The sequence below is a fragment of the Ctenopharyngodon idella genome, chromosome 3, assembly GCF_019924925.1.
Source record: "Ctenopharyngodon idella isolate HZGC_01 chromosome 3, HZGC01, whole genome shotgun sequence".
NCBI classification, from domain to species: Eukaryota; Metazoa; Chordata; class Actinopteri; order Cypriniformes; family Xenocyprididae; genus Ctenopharyngodon; species Ctenopharyngodon idella.
In genome coordinates this window covers 44,220,655-44,237,413 of record NC_067222.1, presented here as the reverse complement: position 1 = coordinate 44,237,413, position 16,759 = coordinate 44,220,655, and the positions used below count along the sequence as shown (strand labels likewise).

At 45.1% G+C, this 16,759-nt stretch overlaps 1 protein-coding gene across 1 annotated transcript in view; it reads right to left on the bottom strand.

The window, feature by feature from the left end:
* The window catches only part of LOC127509266 (alpha-1,6-mannosylglycoprotein 6-beta-N-acetylglucosaminyltransferase B), a 132,859-nt gene that overhangs the window by 25,762 nt on the left and 90,338 nt on the right, over positions 1-16,759 (bottom strand). Inside the window, exons 9-10 of the mRNA XM_051887857.1 lie at positions 15,214-15,345; positions 3,491-3,624 (exon numbers count right to left, since the gene is read on the bottom strand). Of these exons, the coding sequence (XP_051743817.1) occupies positions 3,491-3,624; positions 15,214-15,345 (266 nt within the window). The remainder of the gene's footprint in view (positions 1-3,490; positions 3,625-15,213; positions 15,346-16,759) is intronic.

The following is a 16,759-nucleotide window of genomic DNA, read 5'->3' as shown; positions in this document are numbered from 1 at the left end:
GGACAGGGAGTAAAACAACCGGCAATGGGAGGTTTCTGGTGAGGCAAACAGGTCTACCTGAGCCTCTCCGAACTCTCTCCAAATCAGCTGGACCACCTGGGGGTGGAGTCGCCACTGTCCTGGCAGCGCAGCTCGTGAAAGCTCGTCGGCCACACGGTTGAGCACACCGGGAATATGAATGGCACGAAGCGACCTCAGATGCTTCTGACTCCAGAGGAGGAGATGGCGGGCTCTTTTCCCAGTTGACCTGAAGACCCAACTGGCTGAGGTGTCTGAGCACCAAATCCCTGTGTTCGCACCACTGATCCCGGGACTGTGCCAGAATGAGCCAGTCGTCGAGATAGTTAAGGATGCGAACACCCTGTTCTCTCATGGGAACAAGGGCTCCCTCCACGAACTTTCGTGAAGACGCGGGGAGACAGGGCCAGCCCGAAGGGCAAGACTCTGTACTGATATGCTCGACCTTCGAACGCAAAAACGCAGGAATGGCCTTTGTCGCGGAAGAATCGAACATGAAAGTATGCGTCCTTCAGATCGATCGCTGCAAACCAATCCTGGGGGCGGATGCACTCGAAAATGCATTTCTGCGTGAGCATTTTGAACGGTAGCTTGTGAAGGCTCCGATTCAAAACTCGCAGATCCAGGATCGGTCGTAACCCACCGCTTTTCTTGGGTACAGTGAAGTAGGGACTGTAGAACCCTGACCTCATATCGTCTGGAGGGACCGGCTCTATCGCGTCCTTCGCCAGTAGGACCGCGATCTCCGCACGCAAGACACGGGCATCGACAGCCTTCACTGCAGTGAGGTGGACACCCCTGAACTTGGGGGGGACACCGGGCGAACTGAATCGCATAGCCGAGCCCGATGGTCCGAATGAGCCAGCGAGACGGACTGGGGAGCGCTAACCAGGCTCACAGAGACCGTACAGGCGGGATCAAAGGGACCGCAGGCGTACCCGCAGTGAGGCAGCGAGGTGGAACACAGGGACGCAGCTCGAGAGGCTCTCTCTGCGAGGCGGCCCGAAGCGGGGTCAGAGTGTGCTGTGCAACACCTACCTGGTTCCACGGTTGGGCAGGGGGCGCAGGAGAGGCTTTGCTGCCTTCTCGACTGCACGCTGCTGCCCTCTGGCGAAGGAAGAGGGGGATGAGAGTGGTGAGGCTTTTCTCCTCCCACTGCTCTCCGAGCCCTCTTCAGACCCAGAGATGGAGGAACTGCTCTCTTTTTGAAAATTTGGGTACCGCTGGCTGTTGGACCAGCGGGAGAACAGAAACAAACCCAACCAACAGGATTTACCACCCGGCCCTCCTCCGGGGGGGGGGAGAGCAGCCCCACCCATCTCTGGGTCACCCGTCTCAGGGGTGATTTTTCACTAACCACTTAAACAGTAGCAGAGACGGGAGGTGTCATCTTCCTGCAGCGGACACAGTAGAGCAGACTGGGCCGGAGTTTTTTTTTTTTTTTTATTCTGCAGGGGACGACACCCTTGGCGACGAGCAGACTGAGGGCCCACGAGGAACTCAATGGTTTGTCGGGGGAGGCTCCCCGGTCTGCCACTAACTGAGGAGAACTGCTGGGCTCAGTCCCCGACAGTGTCACCGAAAGGGCCACCTTGTGAGATGGGAGTGTTGAGAAAGCGTTTAGCTTGACGACCTCTTGCACCTCAGCAAGGTAAGCCAGGGGGGCGCTTCTGGACCACTGAGGTGGACATCGTCTGGCCGAAGGCCTGCGCCGTGACTTTGATCACGGTTAGTCAACAAGCGCAGCTCAACCCCGGCTCAGAACTACCCTCATGCATAAAGAGTGCCTTGGCCTCACATGCAGGGTGGGTGTGGTCTGTGAACAGCCACCCCACCCATAAGGGTAGTGAGAGAGTAAAAACTTATGCAGATTTTGGCACTTTTGGCATTCCATATTTATGGCACCAATATAGCTCCATACTGCCAAGTTTTTCATGCACATCGGAACACCCGGGAAAGCATGGCTGTAAACTCTGAATCTGAGTCAGCATAAGCACACACCATTACAGTGGGCAGCGTCACCCTCATTTCCAGAGCATAACAGCCCTCTCTCCGATGCTGCAATCGACATCTGACCCTCAGCTGGAGCCCTAAATGGAATGCTAGGTTCCCCTATGAAAAGGACCAGCAATCCAATCCAGAAGCTGCACAGCATGTAATGCGCTAGAGGGAGGGGCCCTAGGGGGTTGGTTCCCCGAAGGAACCCCTCAACCTCAAGACACCCAAGCCATTTCACCAAAGTAGACCTCTTCTGGTGCACCAGAGAGGGCGCTACAATGGAGATTAGGCAAGGAGACTGCGCATCTAGAGCGCAGAGCGAGCGCTGGGTTGCCGTGACAACCCGCGCTGCAGCCCGACAGCTCGACGGCACACGACACGCAGAGGAGCGAGAGGTTTGCTCTCGCTGATCTCCGCGGTCTCCCAGAGTGTCGGGCAGACCCGCGGCTGTGCTTTTACACACAAGCGGCAGCTGGCCAACAACAGAGGGGACTCAAGCTTCCCGGAGAAAGAAGAGTCACGACCGGCGTGTCGACGTGATCATGTTCTCATACGAAAACATGAACCACCCACGAACATCGTTTCAGCACGCGCCCAGACATGTGAAACAGTGATCGTGGCCGTCAGTGAGGACAGGAAACGACCGCATCCAGAAACACACAAATAGAATGTCATCTTTAAAAAGACGCAAGCTCTATTTGTGTAAGCTCTTTTAGGGACTTTACTCTTTTAGAGTGCTGAAGCACGCAGGGCAACGGCTGCCGCAACACAGACAGGGATTGTGTGCAGCCTGTCGTGTGCTCTTTCTCTCTTTGAAGGCGCTCACTCTTACCAGCCGTAAAAACGGCTTTCAGCGCTCGAAGCGCACCGTACCGGCCGTGAGAACAGCCTTCTGACGCTGTCAAAACAGCTATTTGCTCTATAATGGCAAACGAAACAAAAAACAGAAAATAAAGAGAGGACTTCGACCCCGCTGCTGTGCTGTTCGCCCGCACTCGAAAAAAAAGAGAAGTTCAACCAAAAAGCTTGACTCGTCTTCTAGCAGACACTTGCTTGCAGAGAACAGGAACAAACACCGTTCGGCTCCGAAGCGAAAAGCTGAAGATGCAACGCACCTGCTGCTCGTTATATACCCGCGCTGCGAGGCGAGCAGCTGATGCATATGATTGCATGCCAATGTGCATTGGCTCGTTGTAGTTACACTCGAAGTAGATTGGCCTCTCTAGCGAGATTCCTATTCGTCGGTCTGTCCGACGTACGTCGAACGTGACCGACTGAATGGGAACTGTATTGTATAAACGCTTTATAAATAAAAGTCACTAGACTTGGCTTGACTTTGTTTTATCCATTGGGAATTGATAGTACAGCAAGTAGCTAGTATGTTCTAGGCTGATTTTTTGTTTGTTTAGTTTTTTTGTCTAAGTCCATCCCTGGATACACCCAAACTCTTAATAATAAGCAGTCATAGACTCACGGAACATGGTCATGTACTGCTTGCAGTTGAGGTTCCAGTAGCCCCAGTTGGTCCTGTAGCCATGCAGTGTGGCGTACTCCTCATTATTATACGCTGGCTCTGTGCCGAAGGTGTCGATCACACGGATGTGGCACCTAGACAGAAAAGGAAAAGTGTATTTTCACTTCAACCTCAAATCTGTTATTTTTTTGCCATGTGGTGATGCACAAACCAGCTAATATGCTCACACATCCTATTCCATCGAACAAAACACTGTGCGTCTTGTAAATGTGATTAAACACATTAGCAGAAAGGTTTTCACGTTACCATATTTGTTTCCCCTTAAAAAGAAAACTACCTCAATCCCAAACCAGAGAAAGTTTTTTTTTTGTTTTCCTTGCAACACAATAAAAAGTAACCAAGGGCCAACAAGCTCCAAAATTAAAAGCACCACAGCAGTAGATCATTTGACTGTAATGCACAAATCAAATGGACTAGCGCTGTGAAGCTTTTAATTTCCAAGTCTTCTGAGGCCATATGTGATAGCTTTGTGTGAGGAGCACAGTGAAATTGAAGCCATTAAATCTTTCCATCCATTCTAGCTATCAAATATCATGAATGGGATTTAAATAATCAATTATATATGATTGAATATATAGTAGATATACTTATCAGATGTAATTAGACTAAATGACTCCTAAAATCTGAACAGATTTTAAAATACAGCCATTACACATTTATTGACTTTGTAATTTGTTACACAAAAACATGGGCATCATACACTAAAAAAAATAAGTTGTTGCAAACACAGCAAACTCATTCTAAAAAAAAAAGTACACGTTAAAGAGCTAGTTCATCTAAAAATTAAGATTCTGTCATCATGTTGCAAAACTGTATGAGTTTTGTTCACCTTCAAAAAACAAAAAAACTTTTTTTTAATGAAACCTAAGAAATTCTGGTAACACTTTACAATAAGGTTCATTACTTAACATTAGTTAGCATGAACTAATAATGAATTGCACTTCTACAGCATTTATAAATTTTTGTTAATGTTAATTTCAACATTTACTAACACATTATTAAAATCAAGAGCTGTATTTTGTAACGACTGAGATAAATCAGACACAGATATTTGTTATATTTAACAAATATTCCTAAAACTTCTCACCGAATGCAAACCAGGGCGTCTGTGTCACGGTTCATGGATTCACTTACTCACCCTCGTGTGTTGTTGTGTGTGTGTGTGTGTGCGTGTGTGTGTGTGTGTGTGTGTGTTGGGTGTGAGTGAATGATTGTGTGGGCGTCACCCATTATGGTCTGATTGCGATCTGTTGCCAGCCGTGTCTTGTTAGTGGTTGTTATATATTGTGCATGTCTTTATGTGTCTTTGTCAGTTCGTTGCAGGCTGTTCCCGGTGTCGTGTTCTCTGTGTGTTTCTTCCTGGTTTTTGGATTCTGGACTTTCGTCGTGTGCCCTGTTTTCTGGGTTGGATTATCCTTGTTCTCTGATACCCGCTGTAGCCCTGCGCCACCCAGTGCCTCGCCACTCTGCACGCCACAGCCTCTGCCTCGACTGACCCTTGGAGTGAAGTTATTGTACAGCATTTTCCTGTCAATAAATATTGTTATTCTTGCACTTGGATCCTCTGTCTGTGTTCATTCCCTGACAGAACGAACTGACCACTTATGGATCCAGCAAGGTCGTCGGATCTTCAGGAGTATTTGAGCAGGAGTGCTCAACGGATGGATCATCAGGACGAGCAAGTGGTGGCCACTGCTCGTGCCGTTCAGGCGTTGGTGGCGCAGGTGGCTGAGTTATCTACCCAGGTTCAACATCTTTCATCTCCCACTGCGCCAGCTCCACCGTCTGTTCCCCACCCATCCGCCAACGTCAGCAGTCAACAAGAGCCGCGTATTCCTGCACCAGAGAGGTATGCTGGAGAACCAGATGTTTGTAGAGCCTTTCTAACGAAGTGCTCTATTTATTTCTCTTTGCAACCTAACACGTTTTCTTCTGAGGAATCTAAAGTCGCGTTGGTCATGACGCTTCTGACGGGACGCGCAGCGTTGTGGGGAACAGCGGTGTGGGAGAACAAACATCAGTGCTGCTCCTCATTCCACACCCTGTCGCAGGAGATGAGACGGGTCTTCGACCGTTCGGTGGCGGGACGGGAGGCCGCGCGCAAACTCGCGGATCTGCGGCAGGGAATCCAACCAGTGTCTGATTACGCCATCAAATTCCGCACCCTGGCAGCGGAATGCAAGTGGAACGAGGAGGCGCAGTGGGATATGTTCCTGCATGGGTTGGCCGACCGTGTTCAGCAGGAGATTTACCAGCTGGATCTACCCACCAGTCTCGACGGTCTCATTGAGCTCGCGCTGCGGGTGGACGCTCGCTTGCAAGAACGCGCGGCGCGTAAGAGGCCCGTAGCGCGCTTCGAGGAAATGGAGGAGAGCGGTGCCAGCGGAGTTAACACGGTCGGTCCCCCGTTCGATCCTGAACCCATGCAGGTGGGTAGAGCTCGGCTCTCCCGGGAGGAGAGATTACACCGGAGAGAGATGGGACTGTGTTTGTACGGTGGAGGGGCGGGGCATTTTCTTAGGGAGTGTCCCGTAAAAGGCAGAGCCCGACAGTAGTACCGAGGTTATTGTCGGGTGGTCTTTCCTTGGATAAATCCTCATCTGCGACACTCCTCCCGGTGAGACTACAGTGGGTATCGGGGCATCACACCTGCCAGGCTCTGGTCGACTCGGGGGCGGAGGGCAGCATCATGGACTATGATCTGGTCACGCGTTTGCACATACCCATTCACCCTTTGGAACATGCCATAACTGTCATCGCCCTTAATGGACAGAAGCTACCCACCATCACACACGCCACGGAGCCCTTAACCGTCATCACTTCCGGTAATCACACGGAACAGTTGCCATTTTTTATTTCTAGATCTACTACTCATCCGGTCGTCTTGGGTCATCCGTGGTTGCTCAAACACAAGCCCAGGATCGAGTGGGGTCAGGGGTCCGTGGCAGAATGGAGCAACCAGTGTCATGCGTCTTGTTTGTTGTCTGCCTGTTCTTCTGTGTCTCGTTCTGTGTTACAGGAGTCGTCGGTGAATCTGTCAAACGTGCCAGAGGAGTACCTTGACCTGAAGGAAGTGTTCAGTAAGTCCCGGGCTGCTTCTCTTCCTCCGCATCGTCCCTACGACTGTGCCATAGACTTAGTACCAGGGTCTTCTCCGCCTAAAGGCAAGTTATATTCACTTTCTAATCCGGAAAGGGAGGTCATGGAGAAATACATTTCTGATTCTCTGGCAGCTGGGATCATCCGCCCTTCCTCGTCTCCCGCGGGGGCGGGTTTTTTTTTTCGTGGGTAAGAAGGACGGGTCGCTGCGGCCGTGCATTGATTACAGAGGACTGAACAACATCACGGTAAAGAATACTTATCCTTTGCCGTTGATGTCTTCTGCCTTTGAACGGCTGCAGGGCGCGTCTCTTTTCACGAAATTGGACCTGCGCAACGCTTATCATTTGGTTCGCATTAGGGAGGGGGATGAGTGGAAGACGGCATTTAACACCCCTAGAGGGCACTTTGAATACTTGGTTATGCCTTTCGGCCTTTCCAACTCGCCCGCCGTGTTTCAAGCACTCGTTAATGACGTGTTGAGAGACATGATCGATCAGTTCATTTATGTCTACCTGGACGACATATTGATATTTTCTTCTTCTCTCCAGGAACATGTGCAACACGTCAGACGAGTGCTCCAGAGGCTGCTAGAGAATGGGCTTTTTGTCAAGGCGGAGAAGTGCGTTTTTCATGCACAGTCAGTTCCATTTTTAGGGTATATCGTGTCGTCTGAGGGGGTGCGCATGGATCCTGACAAGGTTAAGGCTGTGGTGGATTGGCCAATCCCAGATTCCCGTAAGGCCCTGCAGAGGTTTTTGGGATTCGCCAATTTTTACCGGCGTTTTATTCGCAACTTCAGCCAACTAGCCGCTCCTCTGACCGCCTTAACCTCCACCGCAACGGCGTTCAGGTGGTCTAATACAGCTGAGGCTGCATTTTCCAATCTGAAGAGCCGCTTTGTTTCGGCTCCCATTCTTGTCGCCCCTGATCCTTCACGTCAGTTTGTGGTGGAGGTTGATGCTTCAGAGGTGGGGGTAGGGGCAGTTCTTTCCCAGCGCGCCGCCACGGACGATAAGATGCATCCTTGCGCGTTTTTTTCTCATCGCTTATCCGCCGCCGAACGGAATTACGACATTGGTAACAGGGAGCTGCTGGCGGTCAAATTAGCTTTGGAAGAATGGCGTCACTGGTTGGAGGGGTCGGGGGTACCTTTCATCGTCTGGACCGATCATAAGAATTTAGAATACATCAGATCCGCTAAAAGACTAAACTCTAGGCAGGCTCGGTGGGCTCTGTTTTTCGGTCGTTTCGATTTTTCTCTATCATATCGTCCCGGGTCTAAGAACATCAAGCCCGATGCTTTATCTCGTATTTTTGATCGTTCCGAGCGCCCGTCCACTCCCGAGTGTATTTTACCTGAGAGACTCATTGTCTCTTCACTCACATGGGAGGTCGAGTCGAAGGTCCACACGGCCTTAGAAGGGGTAACGCCTCCGCCCGGGTGCCCACCGAGTCGATTATTTGTACCAGAGAGGTTACGTCCAGACGTTATCCGATGGGGCCATGATTCCAATCTGGCTTGTCATCCAGGGGTTAGTCGTACCATGTTTTTGGTTAAGCAACGATTCTGGTGGCCCTGCATGGCTCGCGATGTTCGCAATTTTGTTTTGGCTTGCTCTGTCTGCGCTCGTGGTAAGATTTCTAATCGTTCCCCAGATGGGCTTCTTCAACCGCTGTCTGTCCCTTCAAGACCCTGGTCCCACATAGCGCTAGATTTCGTAACAGGCCTCCCTCCTTCACAGGGCAATACGGTGATTTTGACCGTAGTGGACCGGTTCTCGAAGGCGGCACATTTCATCCCCTTGCCCAAATTACCCTCTGCCAAGGAGACAGCGGTTACTGTCATTAATCACGTCTTTCGTATTCATGGCCTCCCGGTAGACGTGGTTTCTGACAGGGGATCCCAGTTTACCTCCAGATTCTGGAAGGAGTTTTGCAGATTACTGGGAGCGACTGTTAGTTTGTCATCTGGGTTCCATCCCCAGAGTAACGGGCAAGCTGAGAGAGCCAACCAGGATTTGGGGAGAACGTTGCGATGTCGGGTAGCTCAGAATCCTTCATCCTGGAGTCAGCAGCTTCCTTGGGTGGAGTACGCGCACAACTCGTTACCAGTGTCGGCTACGGGCCTGTCGCCTTTCCAGTGTAGTCTAGGTTACCAGCCACCTATCTTTCCTAGTCTGGAATCCGAAGTCGCGGTCCCCTCCGCTCACGCCTTCGTCCAGAGGTGTCGTCACACGTGGAGAAGAGCCCGAGAGACTCTTATTCAGGTGGGAGCGCGCACCAAGGCCCAGGCCGATCGCCACCGGCTGAAGCCTCCCGTATACGTCGTCGGACAAAAAGTGTGGCTTTCTTCCAGGAACATTCCGCTCCGCTCCGTATGTAATAAGTTGGCACCTAAATTCATTGGCCCGTTTACTGTCACCAAGATTCTTAGTCCGGTGACAGTCCGCCTCAAATTCCCCCCAGCGTACCGTAGAATTCACCCCGTATTCCACGTATCTAAAATCAAACCTGTTTTTCATGCTAACATTAATCCGCCGGTTCCGGTTCCCCCCCCGCCGCGTCTCGTAGATGGGGAACCCGTTTATTCGGTTCGTCGTATTTTGGACGCTAGGCGAAGGGGACGCGGATTCCAGTACTTGGTGGACTGGGAGGGTTACGGTCCGGAGGAGAGGAGTTGGGTTCCTGCCAGGGACATCCTGGATCACTCTCTTATTGATGATTACTATCAACAGGTAGGCTCTCCTGGGAGCGCCAGGAGGCGCTCATAGGAGAGGGGGTACTGTCACGGTTCATGGATTCACTTACTCACCCTCGTGTGTTGTTGTGTGTGTGTGTGTGTGTGTGTGTGTGTGTGTGTGTGTGTGTTGGGTGTGAGTGAATGATTGTGTGGGCGTCACCCATTATGGTCTGATTGCGATCTGTTGCCAGCCGTGTCTTGTTAGTGGTTGTTATATATTGTGCATGTCTTTATGTGTCTTTGTCAGTTCGTTGCAGGCTGTTCCCGGTGTCGTGTTCTCTGTGTGTTTCTTCCTGGTTTTTGGATTCTGGACTTTCGTCGTGTGCCCTGTTTTCTGGGTTGGATTATCCTTGTTCTCTGATACCCGCTGTAGCCCTGCGCCACCCAGTGCCTCGCCACTCTGCACGCCACAGCCTCTGCCTCGACTGACCCTTGGAGTGAAGTTATTGTACAGCATTTTCCTGTCAATAAATATTGTTATTCTTGCACTTGGATCCTCTGTCTGTGTTCATTCCCTGACAGTCTGCCCGACCCCTCAACGTAAACTCTACGAATTTGTATTTTGAAGATTTAAATGCTCGTGTATTTGATATGTCGATACCTGTGCAACATATCAGTATTACGAGAATCTTTAATAGTTTCCTCAAAACAACTCCAGCCAGTTCATATGCAGATGCCCTGCTAGAAACACAAAGGATCGTAAACTTTCCTGATCTCATCTAGAAAAGTGAAAGAACTCTTTCCTACTAAAAGTCAAACTAACCATGCAAGTTTGTCATTGTTCCTTCATTCAACGCAGAAGACATCATTTGCAAGTTCAGCACCATCAGACTGAACTCTTAGGACTTCCAACGGCAACAGTATATCCGGATGATCTTCAAAAGGCTGAGACCTAATGTAAGTATCGTACAATACACTAAATCGCTGCTAGTTAGTCAAAGTTGTGAACCTCCTTTGTTACCAAAGGAGGTTTGTAATGAATGCTGATGATTCATTCCTGTTTTTTGGCTTCTCCATAGCTCCATTTGCTGTCCTACTATCATTGCTCATTTTACCTATGTATGTGTGACTTGTGTATGTATGTGTTCGTTAGTTTAGTTATGTGTTCATGATTTAGTTAATAAAACTTGTGCACAATACATATTTGGTTCTAACTCCCTGTCTGCTAATAAACTGCCAATAAACTCGCCACCCAGTGGCTTTAGGAAAACAGAGCACAGTGGGCAATAAGCATTTAAGTACATACATAAAGGAGGACTACGTCAGTCATTTGTATTTGCCACACTTCCTGCTACCAGATGGTGCCGCTATGACTATAACAAAATTTTGGCATGTAGATGTCTTCAGGCCAGGGCACTTATCGAACATGTGAAGTTTGAGGCAGATTGGACATTGTATGCTTGAGTTACAACAACTTCCTGTTTCGTGACAATAACAGCACTCAGATAAGTGTTGCTAGCATGTTTTAGAATGTATGTAGCATGTTTAGCACTCAATTGCATATTTTATTATGTTGATAGTAGTGCATCACAGTGTTAAAACACATCACTGCCTGTTGCCAGTCGGTGGCGCTATTACTATAACTGAATATTGTCATGTAGATGTCTTCAGACTAAGACTATTATCAAACATGTGAAGTTTGAAGCAGATTGGACTTTGTATGCCTGAGTTACAACAACTTCCTGTTTCGTGACGTTATTCGCATACATTAGCACTTAGCCAAGTGTTGCGTGATTTAACATGTTTCTAGTATGTTTAGTACTTCATGGCATATTTAAATATGTTTCAGGGAGTGAATTACAGTGTAAAGCGTGTATACCCGAGTTACAACAACTTCCTGTTTCATGGCGAAACATCGAGATTTGTCAGGCCACCACGGACACACCCTTCAACGAAAACTCAATATCTTCGCAATTTAATGTTGCAAAGGCCTTTATATTAGACTGACCAAATATGATGTTTATCTGATAAAATCTCTAGAAGGAGTTTGTGGAAACGGCAAAAACTGCAATTTTTTTTTGAGAAAATTCAAAATATCTTACTTCCTGTTGGGTTTTCGTATTTTGCTCCCATGGACTTTTTTGTAGGTATTGGGCTGTTACATGTGTGTACCGAATTTCATACTTGTACATGAAACGTAGCGCAATTTCATACTTGTACATGAAACGTAGCGCAAAGGGCGCTTAATTTAAATTTTGTAGGTGCCGCTATCGAGCCATTTAGCCACACCTAATTCTGAAACCCATATCAGATGTAAATTTTCACAACTTCTGATGTGTGTGCAAAGTTTCATGAGTTTTCGAGCATGTTTAGGCCCTCAAAAATGCGATTCATTTCGGAGAAAAAGAATAATAGACCGAGCAATTACAATAGGGCCCTCACACCATCGGTGCTCAGGTCCTAAATATATTGTGCATGGTTAGTTTGTGTTTGTTAAAACTAATGTTAACAAATGAAACCTTATTGTAAAGTGTTAACAAAATTTCTGTTAATTTCCCTGAAAACTTTCGAAGTTTATAAAGACCTTGTAAAATAATCCATATTAATCATGTGGTTTTATATAAGTCTTCTGAAGAGACACGATCACTTTATATGATGAACAGATTTAAATTCAGTCCCACTTTATATTAGGTGGCCTTAACTACTATGTACTTACATCAAAAAATAAGTACAATGTACTTATTGGGTTCATATTGAATTGCAAAACACTTTTGCCGCTATTGAGGTGGGATACAGGTAAGGTTAGGGAAAGCTTTGGTGGTATGGGTAGGTTAAGGGTAGGGGTACGGTGTAAGGGATGAGTCAACAGTGTAATTATAAATGTAATTACAGAAATTAAATACAGATGTAATTACATGCAGGTGTTTTTAAAATATAAGTACAATGTAAAAACATGTATGTACACAATAAGTGCATTGTATGAAATGATTAATTTAAATGTAAGTAGATAGTAGTTAAGGCCACCTAATATAAAGTGGGACTTTAAATTCTTACGTGTTTGGAATGTTGTGAGGGTGAGTAACTGATGACAGAACATTTTTCACATGTTTTAGAATGTCCTCCCAAGGGATGCTGAGAAAATGGATCTTTTTAATGCAATAATCGAATGTGCTGAGCAGCGGAACATCATACACTACAAAATGCTCTTTATAAAAGTCAGCTCAAAATATCAAACATGTCTGATTATCCTTTGACTAGATTGACTAGATATCCTTTGGTTAGATGTTCCTTAAGCAAAGTTATTGTATGACTAGCAGACTTTAGTCATATGGACTGATTTTATCATAAATTCATGGTTCTTTTTGGAATCGTTAAAGCTTGAAAGCCCCTGGTCAACATTTACTCTCGTTGTATGCGGGCAGCTTCAACATTCGCCAAACACCTCTTTTTCCATTCCAAAGAAGAAAGAAAACTAGTTTGAAACTGTGAACTATTGCTTTAAGGGGGGAATTATGAGGGTTGTAGCTACCTGATTTTACATGCTTTCAGGCAGCAGCTATAAAAGTGCTGCAGTGGGAATACACAGCCCTCTGTAAAGGGATTCTGCTGCATCCCAACAAAGTGTTACTCTGATTTTTGGGAGGTAAACAAGTTTAAGGCTTTAGATCACAATGAAATTACTTCCTAAAAGGCAGCATGAGGGAATATAGCGCAACAGGGACCACACATTTTTTCAGTGGCCTTTGTTCCCATTTGTGCTGTCCATAGGAATTTCAAAGACTTACTCAATAAAGAAGCCAACCAGCTCCAAGATGAATCACAATACAATCTCATAGAAGAAACTAGACCGTGTAAATTGTGTTATGAGCTCATCATATGAGAATGAACTACTCATACCATGAAGCATCGCAAATGCTTTAATCAAATCAGTAATGGTGGTATAATATAAAACCATTGTAGTAGTAAAAAAAAAAAAAAAAACCCCTGCACAAATACAATATATTCAAGGTTTATTGCAACATATTCTGATATATAAAAATAGTTGTATGAGAGTATAGGATGACTGAATCAATTAAGGTGTTTGCATTGTCTTGTGGGAGTGGACTTCATTCTCATTGGTTCTCATTCACCAGTTTGAATATGCAAAACAAAATTAGTTATTAGAGCTAATACATTTTCATTTATTTTCAGTTAACATGCATTTAAGTGTCTGACAGAAAACATTCAGTTTGCACAAGTATATTCTTTTAAAATATAAATATCATACAAGTATGCTAAAGTGTAATTCTTTTTCAAAGGGGGATGAATCCTACAGGCTACATTGATTTATTACACAAAAAACAAATCAGTCTTTTTATCTCCCAGAGTGAAATATAGAGACATACTTTATTTTACAACTGACAAATGAGAAATAGCCTCTAATTGATCTTCCAATAATTTTAATACATTATGCATGTGGCAGTCTTGGTGTGAGCGATGAGAGACAAATATTATGCATAATTTATTAGGTAACTTTCTGGAGAATTATGCTGTAATCATCAGTGTTTTATGTATGTGAGAGCATCTCTATTCATTATAAACCCACAAATTGAAGGACAACTCTTCATACAACAGTACATAGAGTAAGATTGTTGGCCTGACCAAGTCAATAAAGAGTAAATAAAATTATAAGCCAAAAAGAAATGTACGCTGATCAAGGAGAGACAACAATATACATTTAATTTTAAGCTGTAAAGCTTGATGAGCATGAAACAATCTTGCAATGAATGACAGGAGGATGAGAGCATAAAGACCCCATGAAGTCAAAATTAATCCTTAAATAACTCAGGTCTTTATCGACCCGGGACGTCATTCACTACCCTCCACCTTTTTTCTTTTTTTAAAGTTAGACATCAACCTTCTTAGTATTCCCCAATCTATTCGTTATAAACAATATAACAGGAAAATAAAATTATAAAAGTATGTCTGTTTATATATATATATATATATATATTTTTTTTTTTTTTTGTAAAAACATATAGGGTCGCTAGCGACCCATGGTATGTAATTGTGTAGGTAAAGTTTTTTTCTGTGCAACAATGATTGCATCTCTGATGACTGAATAAGTGCAATTCACCTTTATTCCTCAAGGTGGCAATGTCTGATACACAATGATAAAGTCACATTTCACTCACAGTTACCGCAGGCAGAAAACAAAAGAAAAGGAAGTATCACCAGCAAAACTTGAAATGCATCAGCAATTTACTGCAGAGCAAGTACTGAACACAATCAATGTCACTGTCACTTGATGATGGATCTGGTGTAGAAGCTGTCAGCGATCAAAAATTGATTTTGAAGACTTTGAAAAAGATAGTCTATGGAGAATATGGCTGAGATGGCGAATATGAGCCAGATACGGAATGTACTGGGAAATGAGCTCTGACGAGGACAGTGATGAAGGTAAAAAGTATCTGCTCAAATTGAACCCTTACAAGTTCCAAAAGGCAACAAAACATGCTTTATTTTATTCTTTTGTAATTGTTATTAAAATATCAGGAGAGTTTTATACTACTGCGGCAGTTAGAGAGCCATCTGTGTTAGATATAGACCCAAATATGCAATAATGATTGGCAAAACATTCATGCATTTAAAGGTTAAAGTTTGAGGCTTGTGTTTCTCCTTCTAGAAAAAAAAAAAACAAAAAAGAAAAAGAAAAGATAAAAGATAATAAAAGCTGTTTGCAGACACAGGAGTTTAAAACATTGCAAATGTGCTTTTCTGTTGATAGTTTTATACCTGCAAAACAAATGCTACCACAGTACAGCATCATTAATCTCTGCTCAGCCAGAGGTTCAGAAGACAGAAAGGCAGCTCAGTTTTTGGAACAAAGGCTCAAACTGACCTGTGCTGTCTAAAGGAAAGACCCATGTGCTGTTTCATCTGCTGCAGGCCATGGTAGTCTGTATAGATAAGGTCAAAGGGCAACGGGCCAATCAGAGGACAGCTTCCTCTTCCTGGAGGCACGCCAAGTGACCTAAAAGTGAAGAAAGAACAAGTTTTGACACATTGAAGCAGTGGTGTAAGTTTAATTTGAAAGTTTGAGGACAGTTATCAACACTGATAGAACTTTTCAGTCCTCTGCATTTCATGCGTAATGACGCAACTCATATTTCTTGCTATGATTCAATATAGATATTTGATTGACTCTGTGTTGATTTCATTTACATTCTCTGCATTAATGTCAGGATTTCTTGCACATGTCCAATAGAGTAGTGGCCTTTGCTATATGTTTCACCTGTTTCACTTGAAACAGGCCTTGCAACAGAAGGGGCCTCTGCTTGCTCTCGAAAAAGAGCCCCACCCCCCGACATCACGCCATTCATGCTAGGGTCGGAAATTAATGGGGGCTTGGGGCAAAAATGCCACCGAAATTAATAAAAATGCCCCCAGAATCCAAGATATGGTCCAAAAATGTCTCTGTATAAGTTCTTGTTTTTATTATTTATAAGTCATAGCACACGAGCAAGAGTTAATTGCATGATTCAATGACTTTCTAGCCTATATATTTGCCACTACCTACTGGCGGTTTTAGTATCATTTAATTTTAGCTGAGGGGCTGAGGAAGTGAAAAAATAAAATAAAAGAGAAAAATAAAATTTTTCCATTTTCAAAAAACTTCACTTAGTATGATTTATAAGCTGTTTTTGTCATGGGGACCAACAAATGTCCCCACAAGGAAAAGGATTTCGGATAAAGCCATCTTTGTGGGGACATTTTGTCCCCATAAGCTGGGGTATTCCTGAACCCCACACATGCATGCAAGAGGTGAGCGTGAGGAGTGCACCTCCTCCTCTCTGATATCATTTGTCAGTTGGGAGAGTTTCTCTGGGATGGTCCTCCAGGGATACTGGAGCTGCCAAATCCAAAGCCTCTGGTGTTTCTGAGCAGATGCTTCAGCAGAGAATGTGTAAGACGCCACAGACCTGCTGCTAAACTGGCTTCTGATATTTCATTATGAATTCTGGAATGGTCTCACCCACCCACATCTTTCATCTACAGAAAATGGGAAAAGAGCAATAAACGCATCACAATCTTACACAGGTTGGGCTCCGTTAAAATTAATTTCTGAATACCGAAGGTTTTTGATCTTATTTCGATCTGAAATGTCAAAATGCAAGCGCCTTTAACCGTAACACCCGGGGTCTAATAGACAATACTAGAAAGACCTTTTTCCTTTACCAATGCTCTGTTCATTTATGCAAATCCTCAGGTAAAGCTTTTTAGGTCCTGGTCTGCAAATGTTTGTTCTATAAATGTCACCTCTGTAAGTGAGGTGGTCTCTTGCATGAACTAGGTACCTGGGTCCAAAGCAACTCGATTAACCTTGTGTTTAACTCATATGCTCATATAGATGAACATCAGAACATACTGAAGATGTTTCCTGAACT